Source organism: Pteropus vampyrus, unplaced genomic scaffold (assembly GCF_000151845.1).
Source record: "Pteropus vampyrus isolate Shadow unplaced genomic scaffold, Pvam_2.0 Scaffold57, whole genome shotgun sequence".
Lineage (NCBI taxonomy): Eukaryota > Metazoa > Chordata > Mammalia > Chiroptera > Pteropodidae > Pteropus > Pteropus vampyrus.
Genome location: NW_011888838.1, coordinates 7,628,073 through 7,654,207, shown reverse-complemented (window position 1 = coordinate 7,654,207; position 26,135 = coordinate 7,628,073). Strand labels below are relative to the sequence as shown.

Here is a 26,135-nt window from a genome sequence, read left to right as displayed (position 1 = left end):
TTATTTTTACAAATTTAAAAATCATTGTTTTAAGCCATTAAGTTTGTTACATAGAAATAGATAATTGATGCAGCAATCTTTTTGTTTGCAGAAGATGGATTAAGAAAAGTACAATTATGAAGAAAAGATCGATAGAGAGTTGGGGGCCTAAACGTCTTTTTTCATTCTGAGCTGCCTCTGTCTCTTTTAGTTGACTGATGGTATTTTCATCAATACAATTTTCTTAAAAACTTTGTGAGCCTTACTATCCTCTCTAGACTTACCATAGAAAGCTTTGAAAAGTCAATACTAAATTTTTAAACTTGAATATAAGTTAAACTTAGAGGTAATATCTATTTTTTTATTAAATGTGTTATAAACATTTATATTCATGAAATAGTGCAATCATAACAACTATCCATGAACATTGAACAAACAACTATTAATTTCTGAAGCAGAAAGGTACATGACTTTGACTTTCTTAAATTTCACACATGAGTAAGATCATGCACTATTTATTTTTCTTAACTCTTAAGATGCTTGCTGATCATATGGTCAGAATGTTCTCCCTATTGCAATAGTCCTTCTCTCCATACTTGCCCTCTGCCACTTTACAGATAATTCTTTCTAATAAAATTCCTCTTTACTAAGTCCACATTTGTTTTTGTTTTTGTTTGTTTGACATTATAATATTACAATCTAGAAGGGACATTATCCATATCACTGTCTGAGTAAATGTTCTTTTAAAACATTAATCTGACCTTGATATTTTCATGTTCTTAGTTCTAAGTATTAAAATAACTGCTGTTGCTCTATTTTCTCCAAAATATCAGCTCTTAATTTTCACAGGTTCTTATAATGTTAAAAAAAAAAAAAATGGGTCCCAAATAGAGTCACTTTTGCTAAGCCCCACCAAGACTTAATACCTAATCTAATTGCAGTTTCAAGGTCTTCCAGGAATGGAATTTTAAACCAACAGACTGGAATTTCCTTTTCAATACTAGTGAGCTAATGTGTCTTATAAGATCCAGTGCCTTTCCCTAGAAGAATGTAACTTTTCCTAAAATAATCCACTTTTTAAACTTCCTTGTCCTACCCAATTTCTGCCTATAACAAACAAACAAACAAACAAACAAACCTCCATTTTGTACAAATCCTTGGAGCACCTTTCTAGATGGGATGCTGCCTAATTCATGAATCATTTAATAAAATCAATTAGATCTTTGAACTCACTCTATTGTATTTTCGTTCTTTAACAATAGCTCCTCATTACTAATTATATATGCTTTATGTTCTAGGTAAGACAATTAATATTTGTTTTACTGTTAGAACCATGATTTCTTTCTTAAATCAGTGCAAAGGCATATAACTCCTAGATTATTTTAGTGTCCTTTGTAATATTTTGCTAAAATGCAGTGTTCTTCCCTTATACTAACCTATATCACATATATCATGATATATGTTAATGTGACCATTATTTATTTAATTGAATAAGTGCATTTGAAAGATATAGGTTTATTTTCCAAGGCTTCTATTTTAGATGGCTTTAATTGAAAAAACAGACAGCTGCAAAACATCAGCGATGCACAATGAGAAAAATTAATAAGCCCTCAATTGCTTATGCTAATTGAGGGCTACAACTCAGTTATAATGTAGCTGGGTTCTGCTGAATTTCATGTGTCTTTTTATTCAGGGACTGAAGGTGAAAGAAGAGGTATTGTCTGAGACATTATATTCTCATGGTAGAGAATAAGAATATGAGTGATAGCCAAAACACACAAAGACATTCTATGCTTTTGCTCAGACATGGCCTGTCATGTCTGCTCATATTCTGACTTATATGGTCAATTATAAAACTATTGGAATAGAGAACTATACTTCACTGACAGGCAGCCAAGCCATAGATGAAAAAGGGTGATACAATAAATATGACCAAATATGACCAAAAGTAATCCCACAGGGTGATCTGATCATAAATTCCTAACTGGACAATTCATGGTGGGTAGTCATACCACAGGCATATAACTTCTTTAGTAAAAGGATTGCCTTTAGCAAGCCTTACTCATTTTTCTTGTGTATTTAGGTTAATACACCTTTGAAATGTCAGAGTTATGCCCTTTTTCAGACCCTTCAGAAGTGTAACCACCTTCAAAAGAGCACACAATCTTGTTGACAATCTTGTAATCCAATCTCTGCCTTGCTTTCTCCCACCTCAATGTAATCTTCCTTCATTTCTCTCCTTAATTTCAAATGCATAAAAGAAGTTACAAAACTTATTCGCTGGAGCATTTGAGATCTTGCTTCCTAGCAAATGTCATCAGTTTGGTTCAAATAAATGTTGATAAAAATTCTCTACAAATTTGAACTCTTCTTAAATTGACAAGAGGCAGGATAAATAGGTTGAGAACAAGAGATTTTTTCAGAGTGGTAAAGTTATTCTGTATGATACCATAATGGTGGGTGCATGACATTATGTACCTGTTAATACTCATAGAATTGTTCAATACAAAAAGTGAAACCTGATTAAACTACGGGCTTCATTTAATACTACTCAATCAATATTGGTTCTTCAATTCTAGCAAATGTACAACACTAATGCAAAATGTTAATACATTGAGGAAATTGTACAGGGGTGAAAAACTTTTGTACTAACTGCTCAGCTTTTTTTTGCAAACAAAAACCTTTCTAAAAATAAAATCTTTTAAATATAATAATTAGATAAATGCTCAGTCACACTGCCACTTATTTTTTTTTCTCTAGTAATACTGAAATCTTGCCATTTATAAAACAATTGCTAAGGCCCTCAAACTTGACCCAAAAGAAATAAGTGTGTGATACAGAAGGAAAAGAAAAAGCTCAATGGTCACATATAAGGAACAACGATTGTCTGGAAACATTTTGTCTCACAGAGATGCCAATTCCACATTTGTTTTTAGTGTTTTAGAATATAACAGTGGTATGTTATCAGAGCTGCCCAAATTCTAAGAATCAAGATAAACATTTAAAAAATAGGCCCTTATCTAGAATTTTTTATTCTAGATTGAGTGTACAAAGGAGGAAAATGTCAAACCAAGGACTCAAACATTTTTATAATTTCTTCTGTACTCACTGCTCATGGAGGAGAATAAAGGTTATGCTGTCTATTTTGCCTATTGTTTTATTCTTATTAGTGAATCTTCATTATTTAGAAGAGCTTTTAAGCTTAAGTGTATTTTGGCTTTTGGTGTTTGTCAGCATCACATGATGTAGAAGCATTTGTAACATCCCTGCAGTCAATTGCGTATAAAAGACAAAAAACCTGTTCAGATTTGCATGTGCTTATGTCCTGAGATTTTAGATGAAAGAATATTTTTGGTAAACAAAAAGGAAGTCTCACAGATCCTCAGAGGAAATACAGATGGCCAATAGAGATATGAAAAGATGTTCAAGGTCACTAATCATCAGGGAAATGCAAATTAAAACCACAATGAGATATTACCTCACACCTGTCAGAATGGCTATCATCAATAAATCAAAGAACAAGTGTTGACGAGGATGTGGAGAAAAGGGAACCCTTTTTCATACATTGTTGGTGGAATTGCAAATTGGAGGGATTACAGGCACTATGGAAAACAGTCTGGAGGTTTCTCAAAAGTTAAAAATGGATATATCTTTTGAGCTAGCAATTGCACTTCTGGATTTTTATCTAAAGAAAACCAAAACAATAATTCATAAAGATCTATGCACCTCAATATTCATGGCAGCATAATTTACAATAGCCAAGATATGGAAGCAACCTAAATGCCCATCAACAGACAATTGGATAAAAAAGTTATGGTTCATGTATACAATGGAATATTACTCAGTCATTAAAAAAATGAAAGTCTACCATTTTCAGTGACATGGATGGACCGAGAGATTATTATACTGAGTGAAATAAGTCAGACAGAGAAAGATAAATACCATATGATTTCACTTATATACAGAATCTAAGGAACAAAAAGAACAAACTAATCAAAAACGAACTCACATATATAGAGGACAATTAGTGACAGGCAGAAGGGAGAGGGTTGGGAGGCTGAAAGGATAGGGTGAAGGGTTAAATAAGTATAAATTAGTAGTTGATAGATGGTCATGGGGATGAGGAGCATGGCATAGGTAATGCAGTTAGCGTTAATATGTTGGCTAGGTGGAAAACAAGAGGAGAGAAGGAGCAATTAGGGGAATTGTTTTATAAACTATATCGATGTCTAACCAATGTACTGTATACCTGAAACTAATAAAATTTTAAAAAAATTGATACAAATAAAAAAATAAGCTATGAAACAGATTTAAAAAATTATAGTCCATAATAAATTTGTATATTTGAAGATTAAATGTTTTAACACATTTTACTTAAATAAATATAAAAATTAAATGACCAACTATATAAAGCCAAATAATATAAAATGTATTTTTGAGCCCCTGAGTTCCCACACACCACCTTGAATTTCTATCATGAAATGCCCTGTATCTCAGAAATCACTTAACTGTTCTTTTTTACTTTGGGTAGTGTTGAATAGTAATATCTTCTATAACTAACAATTATGGTTCTCTTATCTTTCTTGAACACATCAGCCACTTTTATTCAGTTACTATATGTTCTATACCTAGACTCTAAATGCCATTCTGTGTGTTAATTATAGTCTAATAAGTTTTTAAGCTATGTACAATCTAATAAGTTCTCTTCAAATTCTCTAAAAAGGAAGATGGACAAGCAAATTTGAACCTCAGAACAGTGTAATAGGGCAATTTAAGAGAAAGTATAGGATTTAAAGGTCACTCAGAGGAATATTCAGTCTTGTTAGAGTCACTAAAAAGCCTTTCAAAGGAAGTGCAATGTAATTAAAATTGAGAGACAAATGAGAACTGATCAGGTTTGGAACGGGGTTGGAGGTTTAATGGGGATGGAGGAGGTGTGGCGTCAGGGAGAATGTCCTCAGTGGAAGACAGAGTAGGTACAGAGACTCGAAAAGAAAGGTGTGAGATTCACGGGTTCCATAAACCCTTGTCCTTTTATTTTTCTCATCTTCTTATGTAAATTCCAATGATGTTAATAGATAATTTTACCTGAAAATTTCACACTAAACTTTGCATTAAGCATGGGATTAGGAGCAGAGAGAAATGAGATTTTTAAGATAATAATATGAAGTTGAGTGATGTTTGCATTCTTTCCTGAGCTGTCTTCTGTTTTTGATTTTCAGGGCTGCTTAAGAGCTAAAGACAAAGATTTTAAATAGAAGGTATTTGCCAATAGTCTTGTTAGGACACAACGAAGTACTACAAAGCTTTCTTTGGCAGGTCTTAGTAAAATGAGCTAGTTCTGCTGATCCAGTGTCCTCACTACCTCTTGTTTCTTCCCTGTCAGTTTCTTCTCTCCTCTCACTCCTCAGCAAGTTTATTCTTTTGAAGGTCAACATTGCTCATTTTATTATTCATCAGTGAGTGAGTAAAGAGATTTTCTCTTCCTAAACTGTCTTATATTTTGCTCCAATCTTCTCCCTCATTTTCCCTTTCACTTTCTCTCCCTCCCTCTCCCCAACCTACTGATTTCTATTGGCAGATCTAAGAATTTGATTCTGAACCAAGAATAAAAAATAATAGCAGAGCCTTTCTACATCTCTGTATGAATGAGTATAACTGTGTGTAGTTGAATCCCTTTGGAGGTATGTATTTATATTTGTGTTACTCCATTGCATCACAGACTTCAGAAAGCCAAGCCCCACAAATTAATCTCCGCCCCTTTCTCTGGCCTTTGGAATAAAAGCTCCTCAGAAACATTCCAAATGCACAAGTGGTTCTCATCTTTTTTTGCAGTTTTAAATCTGAGTGGGAATTTGAGGAAAACTACATTGGATCACCCGGTTTCTTTTACTGGATCATCTGGACAGGTTGTATTTTTATTATTATTACTGATGTTAATATTTAGATTTAGATATAGGAAACATAAATGCAAACTGTATAGCATGAAGCTGTTCAAAAAAGAAATGCAGAAAGAATAAAGTCTTTATCAATACTCTAGTCGCTAATAATGTAAGGTGTTTAAAGCCTTTTTAAATCACTTGTGTGTCATTAAAAATAACACCTTGCATTTATGTAGTCCTTTGCTGTTTAAAGAGATTTAATATAAAACTGCAGTATCATAGTTACCTTGTAAGTCTTTCTTGCTGTACATGTTCTCAATTTTACTGATGAGGAAACAAAGCAAGCAAGGTAGAAACAGCATGAAGACTGACTTCTGGTGTTTACTTGTGTGAAATATGTCAGAAGCTGCCTATTAACTACCATGGGCCATACAAACATTACTGTCACTTTTAAGTGAGAGACTTTGGGTAAATACAACAGAAATACAAGTCTTTGGTAAATCATTGACTGGTAGATCTTTGGCAGGATAGTATCTATTTTATTTAGGAGTCTTAGTAGAAACTAGAGAACTTAGAGAGATTTGATTCAACCAATTTAATGAGTGCTTTTGAACATCTACTTTATGACAGTTTTGAGGTCTGAGATAGAATAATGTACAAAAGGATATTCTCTGGTTTTAGCTACTTTACTCAAATCCAAGTAAGTCCAAACTGGTGAGGACTGAGTGAGCCTTATGTATCTGTACTTATCATGGTATCATAGCCTGGGGGTAAAGTAGGAACTCACACAGAGAGTATTTGCTTGATGAAAGGCAGGCTTGAGGATAGAGGAGAAAAGGACAAAAAAAAAAAAAAAAAGGTGGGGAGAGAAAAAAGAGTAAGAAAAGAAGAAATGTAGAGAAAAAGAAGAAGAAACTCTTTCTGAATTCAATTGAATTTATTAATCACAGTTTTAACCATAGTTTTGTTGATGTTTCTAGACAAAGGTAACCTACATACTCAGAGAATAAAATTGACAATTTCTAAGTGAAATACACCTTTTGAGAAAGAAGAGAGCAGCTAGAGGGTGTGTCCATACATTGTGATATGAGATAATTTACCAAAAGTAGTTAAACAAAGAAAGAGATTTTATTATATGCAACCAGGTTTAACTCTGAGTCTAAAATTAATCATGAAGGGGCAGTCAAAAGTCAGCCAACTCTTTAATGATAAGTTGGCTACTCTCAATTGACCATAAGCCAATTCTTACAGACTTGGCAGAACACCAAGAAAGTTGTTCACATGAATAAACAAATCAGTAGGCTGGGCGAACTATGACTTTCATCACATTTTTTCTTTTTTCTGAGAGCAACAGACATTTTGAGAAACAAGCTGACTTATCAACAAGACTGATTTTCAATCAAAATATAATCTTGGTGATGTTATATCTGGTATATCTGAGAGGGAGGTTTTGAAAAAGTTGAGTTTCTCTGTGGATTGGGATACTTTTCCCTTAGGGTAATAACGGCCATGACAAGTGTTGTTCTGTGGTTTTCAAGACACATGTTAAACTGTTTTGTGGTTAAAAACAAACAAACAAATTAAAAAACCTCTTTTATTGTGTCTCTCTTCTGTTGTGCAATCTGGGGCCCAAATGAAATGAATCACATACCAGGTTGTCCCAGAGAACTTTAGACAAATAAACAGGAACAAAATTCAAAATTCGCATTGGACATTTTTACCCTCTCCAGTAAAAAACAAACAAACAACAACAACAAAAAAAAACAGATCACTGACTATGAATTTCTCTGGATAACTTTACATTAACATTCTTGGTCATTTTTTGGACAACAAATATCTCCTCTGCTTTCAACAGGGATATTACCATATAATGTGTACTGTTACTGAGAGAGTCCAAGTGTCTGACTCTTCTACATTATCGAACAGATGTGGCATAATAACAACAAAAGCTCATATTTATTAAGCATTTGTAATTGGCCAGGTTTATCCACTCATTTAATTCCTGATAATTTTTTCAGGTATTATCATTGTTATCATCCTCAATTTGTAGACGGGAAAAATGGAGCACAGTCAAATTAATTTGCCAAGATCATACAATTTCCAAAAGCAAAGCTAGGATTTAAAACAAGATGGTCTACTTTAGAACCCATACTTTTAATTACTATTTGCTATTATGTACACATTAATTATATAAATTAATATAAATATATAAACTTTTAATACATGTGTTTCTCATTATATGAGCACATTTAAATATTTAGATAACCATATCAATCATAAGGCAAAAATTTAACACATTTGATAATATGAACAATAAGATTCTATATATCGTTAAAAAGGTGGAAAAACTACAGATATCCTCGACATATAAATCATTAATAAATTACTAACTATAAATCAGTTAGGAAAAAGCAATATTCCTGATGAGCAAAATGAGTTAAAATGATTAAAATAACCAATAAATTTACAAAATGTGAAAACATAAAAAATTACAAAATATCTATGAAATATAAATGTAAATGTATATATTCAATTATGAAAGATTACAATGAATAAATTCCAGTACTGGTGAGGATGTGAGAAAAAAGCAATTTCATATACTGTCAAATTTGTACAACATTTCAGTGATTTGTTAAAAATATTTATCAGTACCTTACATGTGCATAATTTTTATTTTAGTAATTCTATTGGCACTGTAAAAAAATGTGTGAAAATACATATGCTCAAAAACATTAAGTACTACTTAATTCAAAAAACTTAGATAAAACAGGAATTTTTATCATTAAAGAATTGGATCATCTCTGTTACTTTCATACTATGGACTACTATGTGTCATTTATAAGAATAAGAGAATTTACATATCAACACCTAAATATGTCCACATTATATAGTTCAGTAAATAATAGGTTACAAATTAATGTGAAATATAGTACAAAGCATATATATAAGTGTGTAAATTTTAATATATCTTTAAATAATTGGAAGCATAAATACAATGCTATTTAGAGTGATTATCTTTTGAGAGTAAAGAGGGAACTTTCATTTTCTCTATATTATTTAAATTTTTAACAATTGGGTCAAAAATAAGAATAGTTATATGCACATGTTTACATGTATGCATAAACATGTGAATATTTATCCTTCCTTATATAAGACAAATATGGTTCCATCCTCAAGGAGTCTCATGCAGAACAAACTTAACCTAATTGGTAACAATGTCTGCTTTTTCATAGAAACTTGTGACTTATAAATAAGATTTTAAAATAAAGCCTTTTAAATCTGGCACAAAGTAAGTAAATAACATTTGTTTTCCTTTCTCTAGTGGTTATAGAAAGAGGAGATACACATTTTTTACAGGAAGGACAATTGGAAGACTATTTTCATATTCAATCAATGGTTGGAGAGGTTTCTAAGTAGGGCAGTGACCATAATGATAGAATATGGAGGAAAATAACAGAGATGGAATCAATGGGTTTTAGTGTCAGATGTTGATGAGAGAGTTCAGAGACTGAAAGTTTTCCTCTGTAATGTGCAGCCTAGAAATGTAGTGGGGAAAAAACTACTAGAAGAAGCATTCAGTATACATCAATGGTCTAATTATTTGGTTTGATTTGTAGGACACATCTTTTAAAAATTTTACCATTTGATATTTTTTCCTTTGGGTTAATCCATTTATTACGGTATCTACTAATTTTATCTCCTGTTTGCAATGCTCCTCTCACAGATTGAGATTCTATATTAAAGGAAACACAATAGATGGCTAAAAGAACTATTGCTTACAAGAGTCTCCTGTTGTTATAATACAAACTCTCTGAAAAACACAATAAAAGCTACAGAGTCACAAATATGTGAGTGCTTAACAAGTCACCAGGCAGCTCTTGAAGCAAGGGTGAATAAAAAGGAGGTCTAGAAAGGATAATGTTAAAAAAAGACAAAATTTGTTGAGATTCTATGATCATAAACTCAAAATTGAGTAAGTTGGGGGGAAATGGTAATAAAAGAAGTTGAAAGAAAGTTTGCTTAATTAAACATTCTACAACTAACCCTGAACACGAAATGGGTTGTCACAGGATCAGGAGATGAATTATCAAATGACAACCATTTTTTTTAACTTTGTAACTTTCAGACAAATCACTCAATGGGAGTGTCTACTACTTTACTGATGATTAAGTGAGAGAGAAAAGTAAAGGTAATGTCAGAAGTCACAAAGGAATCTTCTGTACTCTCAAGAATCCTTGTCTTAGATATCCATTACAGTGCCATTAATTTCATCTTCTAAATACATTCACAAAGCACTTGAATTTTTTCCTTAAATGAAAAATATTCAGGAACTAAGGAAGCTCTGACTTTGAGATCTGGTGACAGCCATCAAATGGGACCGTAAACCTTCATTGTTTTTAATGTAGACATAATTAATCATAGTGATTCTTTGCCAAAATGTTGTTGTATTTCTTAACCTTTTAGTCTTTTTCTATGCCTAGCAATTTCGACAGAAAAATTGAAGCCTCTATCATTTTCATTCATTACAAAATTTATTATATATAAATATTATGTATACATAATATGAATATAATAAATAAATACATATTTATTTATTATGATAATATAAATGTATTACATATTTTTGCAGTTTTAAACATTTTACTTTATAAAGTCTTGTGCTTTATCATTCTTTTATATGTTAGACTGATCTCCTTAATAGGATTAGAAACTCTTAAAGCACCAAGACTGTGTTATATACTTCTTTAAAATACATTTACCCCATACATTCAATAGGTAAGAAATGATAGACAAGAGAACTCAGTATACAGAGCTATTATTGTTAAAATATTTTGAAGTAAATACAAATGAAAAACATGTCTTTTTTTTTTTTCTTTCAGTGTATCACTCTATGATGGATTCTTCCAAACATGACTACTTTGAATACTTTGGCAGAGTCCATGGAATTCTAATGTATAAAGATTTTGTCAAATATTGGGATGATGTGGAGGCATTTGAGGCAAGACCAGATGATCTTGTCATTGCCACCTATCCTAAATCTGGTAAGTCTCCCTGTTATGTCTAAGTTGTTCCTTTTCTCCTAGAAATGACAAACCTACCTTGAATGGTAAATATAAATTGTTCACTTCCTGCACACATATTCTCCATGTCAAATAAGGACAGATATAGTAGTTTTGATACAGACAGAAAAAGTGACATATAATAGCTCTATTCTAAGACTATAATCTGTACCTATAACTGAGCCGTGCATTAAAAAACGGGCATTGTTGGCCACTTTAGAAAATTACGTGATATAGAGGGATGAGTATTGAACCATAACTAAAATTTAAAACTATTAACTGTTTACCTTATGTCATTATTGGCATTGTTGTATAAACAGAGTATAAGTAATTTTCACAGATTTAAAAACATCTTTTTTAGCTAACCAGTTTCTCTTTATAAGTCTATCTCCAAAACTTTATTTTTAATTAATTAATCAATTTTTAAGCCAAGCAGTAGATTTATTAAAGAAGAGTAGCTTCCATAACTTTATTTTTAAGCAACATCCTTTTTTTCCTGAGATTAGCTCAACCGTTAATTTTAGTTCGGAGTCGGAGTCGTATAATCATAGACCTTAAGGAATTAGAATGGTTCAATTCAGATTTCTCTCTCTTGGTGTTCCATTTAGCACTTAAATATGTCAAACACTAAATATGTCTGGCTACTCTGACTCTACAGCTGTTCCTCCATTTCTCTTCCCTGTCACAATCAATGTCAATTCAATACCAGTCATCTGAAGAAGAAACCTGAAAGCTATTTCAGATTCACTTCTTCTTGCTTCTTCATCTCCCACATTCAATCAATCAAAAATTTTTTCCCATTTTGTCTTATAGACATGTTTCATAGTCAATCTCTTACAAGTGTCTAGTCTCTCTTATTGACTCCTCACTCCATTGTTTTATTTACTCTGCCACTTCTTCTAAAACACAGTCCTGATAATCTTGCTCTTATTTAAATAATGTCAAACCTTTTAGTCATTTTAGTATGAACTGAAATGCCTGTAGTTCTCTTATTTAAATTATGTCAAGCCTTTTAGTCATTTAGTCATTTGGTTCACTAAATGTACCTATAACTGAGCCGCACACATAACTCTAACTCTTTAGTTAGAACTACAAGGCATTTTATGCTTGCTGTCTCTTGTCTATAGCCTCATCGGGTAGACTCTTTGATTTAGACTTTACAATCTATTTCCAGTTCTTTTCCTCACCACTCTACTACTCTTCAGTATTTGACCTATAATAAAAATAAATAAATAAAAAATAAAAAAAAGACAGTTCTTCTGCCTGGTAAAACTCTTCCCTACCTCACAAAATAGTTGAATTTATGCCAGTAACTTGTTAAGGCTAAGCTCAATTATTATGTTCTTGTAAAGGCATTTCTTGTTGAAACATTGCATCAGCAGCAGCACACTGAATTAGATGTTCCTCCTTTGCAGTCCCTTAAATCCCTGTGCCCACCTGTATTATAATATTAAAAAAAAAAAGAAATGTAATTATTGAACATTGTTTTTGACTCTTCAAAGGACCTTTAATCAACATAGGGCAGGGACCAGATTTATTCTTTTTTGTATCCTCCGAACTAACACTCAACTTGAGGCATAAGAAGCCATCAGTAAAGTTTGTGGTTGAGAGAATGCTTGAGTATACCTTCTGTTATTCAAGTCTCTTTACTTTTCAAAGATAAAAATTTAGATCCAAATTGTTATCATCTTGTACAATGTCACAATTTATCATGGACAAAGTGAAACTCCTATCACAGGTATGTTTTACTATAATATTCGTTCTTATTTTTTGAAGTTATTTTAGAGTATTATAAGATTAAATATTACAGAAAAATAATTCTTGAGTCCCGTGACCATTGTGACATCTTTCAAATACTATTGCTTGATATCATTCTACTTTATCCAGCTATAAATTCATCCCTTCTATCATCAGCCCAACATTGTCAATAAGAGACTCGAGATTGTTTAATTTTTACAGGTACAACCTGGGTTAGTGAAATTGTAGACCTGATCTATAAAGAGGGTGATGTGGAAAAGTGCAAAAGAGATGTCATTTTTAATCGAATACCTTTCCTGGAATGCAGAAAAGAAGAGGTGATGAATGGTAATGTTTAAGTTGATTTTAAAAGTATATACATATATTTTAAAGTGTAGATGTAGGAAAGAGACTGTAAGCAAGAGTGAAAATTAGTATTATGTCTTCTAGATAGCAAAGCATGTAAATTTCAATTTAAATCTTGACAGAGTTTATGGTATATTATGTGCCTAGCAGAGTGAATAATAGGTCTTATATATCTTTAGTAGAGTCTAGTAATATGTGAGCATTTATCTCTCTATGGGCTAAATGTGATAATATTTTAAACACTAAGAAAATATCCATACATTTTTTAAAGATCTATGCAAAAGGATATTCATTACAGATTGTTTTACTGTTGCAAAAAAATTAGAAACACCATAAATATTTGTCACAAAAGAATATTTTTAAATGATATATTAACACTATAAAATTAATTAAAAAATTAGGATGTCATATATTTCCTGATATTGCAGTTTTAGTCTAAAACATTGAAAACAAACAGTAATTAGAAAATATTAAAAACTTTACCTCTGTGTGTGGTATTTGAATGGCTGTGGGTTTGGGCATATAGGTAGGTATATTTATATAGAAAGCTGTTTACCAAAATGTTAATAATAATTTTTCTAAAATGATAAAATTTTATTTGAATATATTGTTTTTCTGTTATTTCCTCTATCAAAACTTTGGTCATAGTGAGCATTTATTATTATTAATATTATAGAATCTTAAAGTTACTTCTATTTTAATAATACCTATAAAATCCATATGAATATTTATAATTTTCAAGGTTATCTAACCTTTATTTTTTTAAAAATCAGGAATAGAACAATTAAAACACATGGCATCTCCTAGAATAGTGAAGACTCATCTGTCAGTGAAGCTTCTTCCAACCTCATTTTGGGAAAAGAACTGTAAGGTGACCAAAGTCAAGTATTCTTAAAAGTTTATCTAACTCAAATAAATTTTAGAATGATCAAATCATAACTGTGTCATATACATACTTGTTTGTTTATTCTTTCATTGAATCTATAAATATTTCATAAATGTAAATTATAGTCAGTATAGTCAGAGTGTCTAGATTTCAATTCCAACTCTGGAGGTGATTCTAAAAAAAACCAAAATACAAATAAACTCTCTAAGCCAGTTTCTTCATCTGTAAGAGAAGGATAATAATAGCATCTTCCTCATGGAGCTGCTATAAATTTTGAATGAAATAATGCTTGTAAACTGCCTAACATAGTGCCTAGTATTTTGTAAACAATAAATGGTGGCTACTTTTACATTTGTTGTTATTACTGATTGTATTGAATGTATTCCCTTTGCAAACTTTTGTGCTTGGTACTGTGAGGAATGCAAATAAACTAGAAAAGGATAAACCTGACAAATACCATATAATAATTAGTTACCGATTGCCTATTGTGTACCACCAATATGACAATTAACAAGACATGAAATCCTTGTCTTCATAAGCACTTAGTCCATTGAGGAGAAAAGACAGATGATGCATCGTCATAGGTCAAGTAAGAGAAGAATTCTAGACTAGACTTTGAGGATGGGGAAAGCATCAGGAACAAATAATATCTCAGCTAATATTTGCAGAATGTATAGTGGTTCGTCTATACAATCCCAGAGGCAACCCAGTGGGGATTTGAAACTGGTTTAGCTGGACAGTCAAATGTACATATAGGCTGGATGAGTGAAGGAAGATAAGCTAGTGATTGATTATCACAGATGTCAAAGGCAAGTTAATATGTTTGGACTCCATTTGATGATAATGAGGAGTTATAGACATGTTAAGTTGATGAATAACATGATCAGTTTCACTTTTTAGAAAAATCCATATGAGTAATCCCAAAGTACAGGCAAAACATTAAGTCTTGGACTACTGAAGCTGTTCCTTAACATCTTTTCTAGCTTTTTTTAGGATACACTATGACCCATGCTACACATATGAGATATTAAAGTACTATATGCCATCATTACTAATTAAAAAATAGATTTATCACAGTCATGAAACATGTCCATTTTGTGCTTTGATATTACATGATATAATTGATCTTTTCTGGAGATCCATGGTCCAAAATTCTGTAGATCTCAATGTTTCTTGTTTGTTTGTTTGCTTTTATCCTAAATAATCTTAGCTAGTCCACATACATTCTGCTGAAATTCCATACATAAATGGTCTTCAGGATATTTTCTAAATGTGTTATTACCATTTTTTCAAGATATTTTTCCCTTTGAAGAATGGATTATAGTCTTGATGGTAACTTTTCAAATGAATATAGATACTATGCTTTTACAATAGTCTCCATCTTCACAAAACTTCTTACCATATCAGAGATCATCAAAAAGTAGTAAATAATTGGATGGATTTATGTTCTGAGTATTCCCAAGATGATTCACTGGAGAACAAGAAGACAGATGGATTGAGACTATTAGTAAAAGTATGTATGAAGGTGTGGATCAGAAAATATAAGTGATAAAAAAAAGTGCGGGAAAACAGGTTAATAGATAATATATAATTGAGGGCAATAGATTTGAGGCCTAGGAGTGGTTGCAGGAAAGGTATATTGGAAATAACTGATAGGGAAGAAGGGAAGAGCAGAACTTTCTTGGAAGAAAACAGGATGCTGCAGGATAAGGCACCAGAACTGAAATCTTTAAGATACTGACAAGATTCACAATCTGATTATAAAGGTGGTTGGCTGACGTAAAATAGAGGTAATGATCAATGAGTATAAGAACCTAGAGAATCAGATGAATCATCCATACAAATACTAAAATTTCACAGGATGATGACAGGATTTGGAATAGTGATACTATGAGGCAGGTGTTAAAATCTTTTAATTAAATCAAGGGAATGATCGCAAACTTAGAAACGTCATCAGCTAGGAGAGGTATGTAGTATTTTAAAGATGAATTATGATCAAGTGAATTACGGTAAACTGAGAGCTGTGGTAAAAGTAATATATCTTCAAGAAAGAACTAGATTTTACTAAAATCTAGTAAGGAAAAACATGTGCACTAAAAAGTTTGGGGTATAGAATAAGATCTGCCAAAATAAATATAAGAGAAATCAATGAAAGTTTGGGGGAAGAGGGATTGCTTTTGCTGTCCTGCCCTCCAGCCTGGAAGAATAAAAGGCTTCATGGAAAACTGGGAGCCAAACTTTAAATATGGATAGTATTTTGACATGCAGAGAATATTTAAGACAGAAGTAATAGCAAGAAAAAATCAAAGGGGTGAAAATTCTGAAATAAATTCATGGATATAGTGACAGAGTTCCATTCAACTGGTAGGCAAAAAGAACTAGGGAGAGTTGTAAATTAGAAAAGTTCAGAACAGCTAATAATAGCTTTGATAAGAAAAAGAAAGTTTGCTTTTGTTCATTAGTAATTGGAGGTTTTATAGTGGGATCTTAAAATTGAGATCCATAATTCTAAGAATAAAATAGAAGATTTCTTTAAAATTGTTTGAGACTTTAGTAAGATAAGTTAATGAGCCTAATCATATCCAATCAACAGTGGAGAAGTCAAGAGCAGACTTCCCCGGTGGTACTGCTCAGGTGCCTGAGGTCTGAAGTGGACGACCACAGGGAGAAGGAGTTTTCTTTTGCAGAACTTTTCCTGCAGCATTGAGTATCTGACCTAAAAGAGACAATAGAGATCTGACCCAACTGACTTGTTTAGTAGATAGAAATTTAGGTCCAAAATGATTGGCGCTTTGCACAAGATGATAGAATTTCTTAGTGCCAAAACTAGCAACTAAACCCAATGCTTTCTGATTGTCAATTTTTGGTGTTTCCTCCATAGGTAAAACAGAAACTCCGTGTTTGTGATTATATTTTATTGATATAAGATTACATGAAAATATATGATTACATTTTTACTAAGATCAGTGTGCATATAGACCCTCATAAACTTTTTTTTTTAAGATTGTGAGTAAGGAAACAACAGGACTTTTTTTTTCTTTATGTACAGAATGTTGGTATAGTATAAAGATTGGGGGACTTTATTGTTGATGAAATGATTTACCGAATCATTACTCTCATTGATTTATTCTCAATAATGTATTCTGACTAATTTCAGTTTACTTTCTTCATTTATAAATTGGGGATAATAATCTATTTGGCCCAATTTGTATTAATGGAATTGTGATACTCAAACGAGGTGTTATATTGTGAAAGTGGCATAAAAATGAAAAAGTGAGAACAAATGTTAAATAACACTACAAAAGATGCTGTCGCCTCAGGTTATCAAAAATTTTTCTTCCTTAGAATTTTATACACTTTTTAAAATGAACATATATTATATTTATAGTTGAAAAGCATAAATGTTTTCTTTTTAAATCTTAATGGCACCATCTTTGAAAAAATAGGTAATTTAATATTTTTTACCTTCTTAGATGATTTACCTTTGCCGGAATGCCAAAGATGTAGCTGTTTCTTATTACTACTTCTTTCTAATGGTAACTGATCATCCAAATCCTGGATCTTTTCCAGAGTTTGTGGAGAAATTCATGGATGGACAAGGTAAGAACAGCTCCTATTCTTTAAATTCTTTCAAAGTACATGGTACAAAACAAATGGCATCTCTGATCAAAAAGTTTTGTTGTCTTTCCTGGTGTGTGATCTTGCCTGATCCTTAACTAAAACACAGAAGTTCTAGATGCCCTTGAACTTTAGAGCAAGCATAGGGTTTCCAGATGTGGATGACAAATTGCAAAATATGGACAGTTCAGTTCAATGCCTAAAAATAAATGTACAGAAGTATGTTTGGGAGTTGGAGGTAACGGTTGGGTGTCCAATTCTTTCTCTTGTCTTTTTTTTTTTTAATTAGAAAGATATTTCACAGATTGTTATTACAACTCTGTTGGTTAAGAGGGGGAAGAGAATGTAGGAGAGAGAATGCCCGTTTATTTCCAAGGAAAATTTTTAGGTGCTACAAGGGGCCAGAATGCACAAAGGAGACTGAATATCTACAAAGTCCTTACTCGTTTTACTCAGTGTACAATCTGAATGATTCAGCTAGAGTTCTCAGAACAGTACAAGAGTTACTTGGACAAAAATTTGGGAAAATTTTGCCTTTTTATTTAACTCCAGACTAAAACAACTGAATATTCAGATTTGAGGAAGAAACGGTTCTGGAGACTTTAATATTAACTGAGGAAGGCCTTTGTCATCCTGTAGTAATAATTGTAAGAAAAATGATGCCATGCAAGTTTTATATCTATAGAAAGCAATGTTGACTCAATAAAAGTAGAATATATTCATCAGGCTTAGCATAGGCTTAGAATATAGTAAAATATATTCTACTTTTACATATACTAAAAGTAGAATGTATTTTACGTCTGTTGCTACTTTTGGGAAATTTATGTTAAAGCATCATGAATAAAATATAAAAGCATCATGAATAAAATATATCCCTCAAGATCATCAAATCCACATAGTAAGGCAGAGAAAGATAAGGTTGCACCTCCAGAAAATAGATGAATAAAATCACTATATAAATATCATTATATAACTCTTTCTGTAAAGAAAAATTGTCAATAAAGTCAAAGAACAGAAGAGGTATGCAATGCTTTAATGTAAAGCAGAATACTTCACTCACACAATATTATATCATTCAGTCAGCTTCTTATTGCATGAAACACTTGTATACCCATGAAAGAAGATAAGGAAAGAGAAAGGAAGAAACAACAATTGTTCATAACATATCATCTCCAAAATCTTCTAACTTTTTAAGAATGAGAATGACACTAAAGTTTCTTAAGAGAACACCCCTTATCGAGAAACTGCTGTAATAAACCAGTACATGCTTGATAGTTTCATTTGCCAAGCCTAATTTATAAATGGCAAATTTGAGACCTACACTGAATTCTTACTGTGTAAATGTTGATAGTTTCACAAACTCAACTCCCTTCACTGACAACCTGATTTTACACACACACACACACACACACACTGCACCACACCAGTTTAAAAAATGCTTTCATAAGCTCTGAATCAAATTGATGGAAGAGGGATTTCCTTCACTTTTTCTCTATGCCATAAACCATGCCATCATGAAGTTGAGGATATGTTTCTGTATATGGTTTATTCAACATAATTTGCCTCACTGCAGGGAAATTTGCTTAACAAGTGTGACCTCTAGTTTTCATTCCTTGATCATTTATTTATATTTATTTGTTGCTACTATTGTTTTAACACTCATTTTCAAGCTGTATAATGATGATACTATGCCCTTATGTTGTTTTTATCTTTAATTTTAGTTCCTTATGGGCCCTGGTATGAACATACAAAATCTTGGTGGGAATTGAGAAAGAATCCACATGTGCTATTTCTTTTCTATGAAGACATGAAAGAGGTGAGAAACTGAAAACATATGGGCAACTTAGTAATTTCTAAATGTTAGAATTTGACAACACTCTAAATACAAAATCTTCCTTTAAATAAATGATGTAGCCACCTTCAAAAGTTACAATTCAAATATTTTAGCACAAATTTAAAGCTAGTAAGTAAAAATCTTCTGTGAATAAATGTTTAAAGCCACGCCTTACAAAATTACCAAAGCTAAAATTTGAAAGAACTTGAGTTTCTAAAACAAAGTAAAACAACAAACACGTACATACACACACAGACACATATACACAAGGAATCATAATGGAAAAGAAAAGTCAACTGGTCTCCAAATTCAAATAGATCTTGGAATTATTAGATAAGACCTTCAAAATAACTGTGCTTAATATGTTAAAGAAATAAAAGAAAAAATTAAAAATTTTACAAAAAAATCAAGAGGCTACTAAAATTAAGAAGTCAGACTGGAAAAAATAGCAAAGTAATTTCTAAAATCATAAAAAATTAAAATTGGAAATTAAGAGATGGTTTAAATAACAAATAAGACATGGCTAAATCATGGATTAGTAATGTGGAAGATGAAGCTAAGGTAATTCCATAGAAGTTACCACACTGAGATAAATAGAATACTTTAGAAAAAGAATAATGGCTATGTAGGATAGAATGATAAGGTCTCACATATATCAACTCAAATTTTCAAAAATGAGAAAAAAGAATGCTTGGAACAGTAATATGCAAAAGTCTGATGGCCTCAAAATGTCTTTATAATCTAGTTTTTCTCTAGCTTCATTAGTAATCAGGATAATTCAAAATAAAAATTACTATGAGATGCCATTTCACACCCACTAGACTGACAACAATTAAAAAGTCTAACAATAATAAACATTAGGGATGTGGGTTAGTAAGAAGTAACACACTGCTGATAGTAATGTAAAAAGATACAAACATTATGGAAACAACTTATTACCTACAAAGAGCATACATAACTTAAGACCCAGAAATTTCATTAGGAGATATATACTCTTGAGAAACTGACTTGTATACATTAGGTTATATGTACAAAAATCTTCATAGAACTGTTCTCCATAAATTTAAACATTAAAAATAATTCCAATACAAAAATAACTGAAGAATAAATACATGGTGTATATTAGTGTACTCCTATTAAATATTATATTGCAGTAGAGGAATAAACTTCAAATATATACATCAATTGGGTAAAATAAAAGCATATACAATGTTGTCTAGAGATATACACATAAATATCAAAACTATAAAGTAAAGCACAAAATTGATTAGGTCAATTTAGGCCAGCAGGTCTTTTGTTGATCTCGTTTGTGGGAATGGAACTAGAACTTGAGAGGAAGGCAGTTGAGAACTTGCAAATGGAAAAATTCAATAAATTTTGAATGTTCTGTTCCATAAATTGGGTAGTAAGTAATGGGTGCTGTATTCATTTTTATTCTTTAAAGCACAGATATTAAATAACTTTTTAAAAGACAGACAAAATACTGAATCTCTTTATTAAAAGACAAGAAATGTCTTCTTTCCTTCATTAGCATCAAGAAAGCAATTGATATCCACATTTTGTTCACATCTTTGTACAATTATTAAAACCCATGTTGCTGTAATCCCAGAGCTGTTTTGATAAACACATTTAAAATAAAATTGTAATATTTTAGAAGTTGAATTATAATTTCTTTATAGAATTTAACACTAGAACACATTTGAATGAGAAACAGCCATCATCTGTAGTTATTGTTATCTAATGCCATGTTCTGTAACTAGAGTATTGAAGACAGTAAATTTAAAAGGCACACAAACAAAATTTATTAGTTAATCCAATCATCTCAACCTGTGCCCCCCCTCAAAAGAAAAAAATTGTTTAAGTCAATTCACTCCCCATTTTGGTTAATAAGGACCAGGTTTAGATTTGCTTTATATCTGAATCAATAAGGAGCCTAAGAATAAATAAGCAAATGTTCTCTTGTTTCTACAATATATCAAACAGAAACAGAATAAGACATGTAAGCATTATACATAGAGACACAACCTTTTTTTTGTGGAAGATGGACAAGTAAATAAAATATTATGAGAATAATGATATAGCACAATAGACTTATATGAAAATTTATGGGAGTGAAAACAGAGTTATCTAACTCAAATTGGAATAGTCAAAGAAATCATCCCAAAGAAGGTGATACTTATGCTGAAGTTTAATAGGCAAGCTATAATGGTAAGACAGAGAATTTGAGAACAGCATTCTATGTAGAGGAAACTACACACCAGAATTAGCATTATAGCTTGTATTATAAATAATTGCCTCGAGTGATTAATCTAGATAATAGAGTACACTGTAGGAATGACATAGATAGAGATGGAGATATTTGTAGCTATAGTTCATATATTACAGATGATTTTACATGTTGAATATTTGACTTTTTACACATTTTCTTAATCTTTCTATTTCATTTTTCACTAGTTACACCAATAAATTAGGAGAAAAATTGAATTTGCCTGCATATTTTCAACTCAAAACTTGATCTATCACAGGGGACTGTAGTCTTTGAGAGTGTATATAAATATTCATAGATATTTATTTATTAAGCATGTACTATGCATCAAAGTCTGCAATAAGTATTTTACAAACATCATCTCATTTAGTGTTCTAATAACCTTTGAAGTATCTTTTTTAAAAATTTTACTAAAGTATAGTTGGCATACTGTATGATATGAGTTTCAGGTGTACAATACAGTGATTCAACATTTATATACCTTACAATATGAACACTATGAAGTTTAATAACCATCTATCAATATGCAAAGTTATGGACTATATTCCCTGTGCTGTGCACTACATCCCCATGGCTTATTTGTTTTATAACTGGAAGTTTGTACCTCTTACTCATCTTCACCTTTTTCACCCATCTCCCCACTCTCTTCACCTCTAGTATCCATCAGTTTGTTCTCTGCATCTATATCTGTTTCTTTTATTTGTTCATGTTTTTTTTTAGATTCTACATGTAAGTGAAATTATACAGTATTTGTCTTTCTCTGACTTATTTCACTTAATATAATACCCTCTAGTTTCATTCATGCTGTCACAAATGGTGAGATTTCCTTGTTTCATTGCTGAGTAATATTCTTGTGTGTGTATGTGTACCACATCTTTATCCATTTGTCTATCAATGGACATTCATATTGTTTCCATATCTTGGCTATTGTAAATAATGCTACAATGAACATAGAGGTGCATATATGTTTTTGAATTAGTGTTTTCATTTTCATCAGATATATACCTAAAAGTGAAATCGCTGGTTGTATGGTAGTTTTATTTTTAATTTTTCGAGAAGTCTCCATACTGTTCTCCTTAGTGGGTATCCCAATTTACATTCCCGCCAACAGTGCATGAGGGTTCCCTTTACTCCACATCGTTGCCAACACTTGTTATTTGTTGACTTTTTGGTAATAGCCATTCTGACAAGTATGAGATGATGTCTCACTGTGGTTTTGATTTGCATTTCTCTGATCATTAATAATATTTAGAATCTTTTGATGTCTATGGCCATCTGTATGTCTTTTTTGTAGAAATGTCTATTCATTCATGTCTTCTCCCAGTTTTTAATCAGATTGTTCGTATTCAATGTTGAGTTGCATGAGTTCTTTATATATTTTGTATATTAACCTCTTATTGACTATATTATTTAGAAATATCTTCATCCATTCAGTCTTTTCATTTCATTGATGGTTTCCTTCACTGCACAGAAGCTTTTTAGTTTAATGTAGTCCCATTTGTTTATTTTTCCTTTTGTTCCCCTTGCCTAACAGATGACATATCCAAAAAGGTATTGCTAGCACTCATGTCAAAGAGTTTAATGCTTATATCTTCTTGTAAAAGTTTTATTATTTCAAGTCTTATATTTAAGTATTTGTTCTTTTTTAAGTTTATTTTTTATATATGATACAAGAAAGTGGTTTTTGTATATGGTGTAAGAAAGTGGTATTTTGTATATGGGGAAGAAATTATATGGTGTGAAGTGTCTTTTATGTCCATTTTATGAATGAGGAAAATTATGCTTAGAGAAGTTAAAAAAATACCACTTCCCCGAGAAGTGTTTTTCCTCAATAGAAGCCCAATTCCAATACCAGTGGAGGGAAAAATGATAAATCTTTCTCTCTCTCCCTTTTTTAATTCAAATAGTAATGTATCCAATTTTTATTAATTGAGTCTTCAAAACAATTATTTTTTTCTCTCTAGGATATCAGAAGAGAGGTGATAAAATTGATACAATTCCTTGGAAAGGAAGCATCAGAGGAGCTTGTGGACAAGATTGTACAACATACTTCATTCCAAGAGATGAAAAACAATCCATTTACCAATTACACAACATTACCGGATGAAGTCATGAACCAAAAAATATCGCCTTTCATGAGAAAAGGTGATTTAATCATGAGATTAGCCTCTATTGCTATAAAAAGTCACAAGTTGAAATAGCTATAGGCAAACACCTATTGAAGATTATTTATGCCTGTGGATTCTGTTTTCTTCAGAACTATTTCACATTTGAGGACTCTATTGAGTTACCAGTTTTTCAGAGGCATAAAACGCTAATACTATTACTAACACTAATAATAACTTGCTATTACTGATGATTACTTAGAATATGCAGCATATTATATTTAAAGTAACCAACAGTCACTACAGCCTCAACCCCAGCACTAATAGCACATTCTACTATCATTTATTAAGCCTGTGTGCCTTGATGCTCTATCATGTACGTTATATAAACATATATAATTTAAAAATTCAAATTATCTTTACACTTTAATCAGAGACTCAGAAATGAGCTTTTATTATTATCTGAGATGAGGAAACAAGCTTTGAATAATTAGTCAGTTTTTCCTTGACCAAGTGGCAGGCATTTTTCAAGACTAAGTGGCAAATGTCCATATTCATCAAATTATATATATATTAAATATGTACAGTTCTTTATATGTCAATTATACAATAAAACTGATAAAAAATACTAAGTTTCAAAGCCCATAGTAGCAAATATGGCTCTGTTTAGCAAAAAATCAAAATGCAATGAAATGACATTCTATTGAGAAAAGGCGTAGTCTGATGAGATATAGTCAGTTTATAAATCCAAAGGCATGTAGGATATGTAGAGTATTAGGACATCTGGTCTTACTGATACTGTTATGTACTGAGGAAAAAAGTGAGAAAATATCTTTTTTTTTTTTTTAGAAACAGAATAGATAAAATCTTGCTCTTTGAATTAAATTGTAAGTGAGAAGGCTAGGGAATTTTTAAAATAATAGGAATAACAAACCTGCCACTGGGTAAAAACAGGGAACCCCTGAAAAGAGAGTTAACACACAGATTACATTTTAATGATCCATTTCTTAGATTATCTCAGTCTTTTTTCCCATACTGCGCACATATATTTTTAAGATAAAACATTAGAATTTAATTGTCATGCTTGTTAAGGGCTACTTACTGCTATACCCTGAGGCCCTACCCAGGACACAAATTTTCTCTCTTTTGCTTTTTTGGATTATTTCACTGGGAAAGTTTAGAGCTTCTTGACCCAAAGGGGTAAGTGAATTATTGACTAATTTAAAATACAAGTGACTTCCTTCTGCCAGGGGAGGGTTGGATGTGATGAAAAGCAAAAGAGAAGGGCCTGCTAGACTACTGTAATAAACCAGGTGGAAAACACTGAGAAGTTTCTCTGCCAGTGCAGCAGAAATGGAATGAAGGTAATGAGTATGAACGAAGTCTGAATATAAATAAAGAATAGATGTAGGGGTCGAGGGGACAGCTTCCAAGTTTATGCCCTAGATACCTAGTGTTATCATTAATCAGACTATTATAAATAAAACACAATTTGATGGGGAAGAAAATGAATTAACTTTTGAACTAGTTGAATTTGGGATACTTGTATGGAATCCACGTGACAATATCATGTAGACATTTGGATATGGAAACAAAAATCTGGATTTGAGTGTTATCAGCATGAAGATAATATTTAATACTTTGGAAATGGGTAAAACATGGATCTCATCTTAGAAGCCCCAACATTTGAGAGGAAATTGGAGAAGAAAATTCAGTGAAGTAACATTAGAGGGAAGAGTCAAAGAAAAAAAAAATGCTGTTTGTTGTTGTTTTAACAATCACAACAAATACTTCTGTGCAAGCTCAAATATGTATGTTAGTTATGGTATATATTTTGTTCTTATAATTGATAGTCACAAGAATAAAATTTGATTAGATATTAATGACAATGATGAATATTAGAAAACTTCATGATTCTGGCTTGAAGACCTGATATGCATTGTTTTTCTCTTTTGTTACAGGGATAGCAGGGGACTGGAAGAATCACTTTACAGTAGCCCTGAATGAGAAATTTGACAGGCACTATGAGCAGCAAATGAAGGGGTCTACACTGAAATTAAGGACTGAGATCTAAGAAGAGTTTTCTTAAATATCTTAGATTAAAGCTTTCTTCTCATCATTCATCAAAGTTTCTTATATGAGATTGGTAGAGAAGGAGTCATCTGAAAGTCAAGTTCACATGATTATTGAGATCTTCATATAAAGAAACCTAAAGGATTTTTTTCTGCTATTATCTTTTCATTTTGTGTTTTCTTTTTCTTTTTCTTTATCTTCTTCCTTTCCTTCTCTTTCATGTTCTCCATCTCCTCCTTCTGCTCTTTCTACTTCTCCTCTTTTGCCTTATTTTTACAAATATTACACAAAGCTATAATCTATAGAATGATATAGTAATACAGAGATAG

The 26,135-nt window shown here is 31.6% G+C and overlaps 1 protein-coding gene across 2 annotated transcripts; it reads left to right on the top strand.

Annotated features, from left to right (window-relative positions):
- Positions 1-5,863: 5,863 nt before the first annotated feature.
- LOC105292452 (estrogen sulfotransferase) lies at positions 5,864-25,850 on the top strand. 2 transcript variants are annotated; one of them, XM_011360675.1, is made up of 8 exons: positions 5,864-5,888; positions 10,742-10,903; positions 12,881-13,006; positions 13,798-13,895; positions 17,384-17,510; positions 19,250-19,344; positions 23,593-23,773; positions 25,695-25,807. In XM_011360675.1, exons 2-8 carry the CDS (start codon positions 10,753-10,755, stop codon positions 25,805-25,807), a joined length of 891 nt encoding a protein of 296 aa, XP_011358977.1. In that variant the 5' UTR covers positions 5,864-5,888; positions 10,742-10,752. The 2 variants fall into 2 exon arrangements, with proteins under 2 accessions (XP_011358977.1, XP_011358978.1); XM_011360676.1 differs by lacking the exon at positions 5,864-5,888 and having other exon boundaries at positions 10,746-10,903; positions 25,695-25,850.
- The last annotated feature ends 285 nt before the right edge of the window (positions 25,851-26,135 follow it).

Bases quoted from the DNA above. Each gene is read 5' to 3' on its own strand.
- LOC105292452 (XM_011360676.1), top strand. From the start codon at position 10,753: ATGATGGATTCTTCCAAACATGACTACTTTGAATACTTTGGCAGAGTC. The intron at 13,896-17,383 runs GTGACCAAAGTC...TTACCTTCTTAG, and splicing joins TTTGGGAAAAGAACTGTAAG to ATGATTTACCTTTGCCGGAA. The intron at 19,345-23,592 runs GTGAGAAACTGA...TTTTCTCTCTAG, and splicing joins TCTATGAAGACATGAAAGAG to GATATCAGAAGAGAGGTGAT.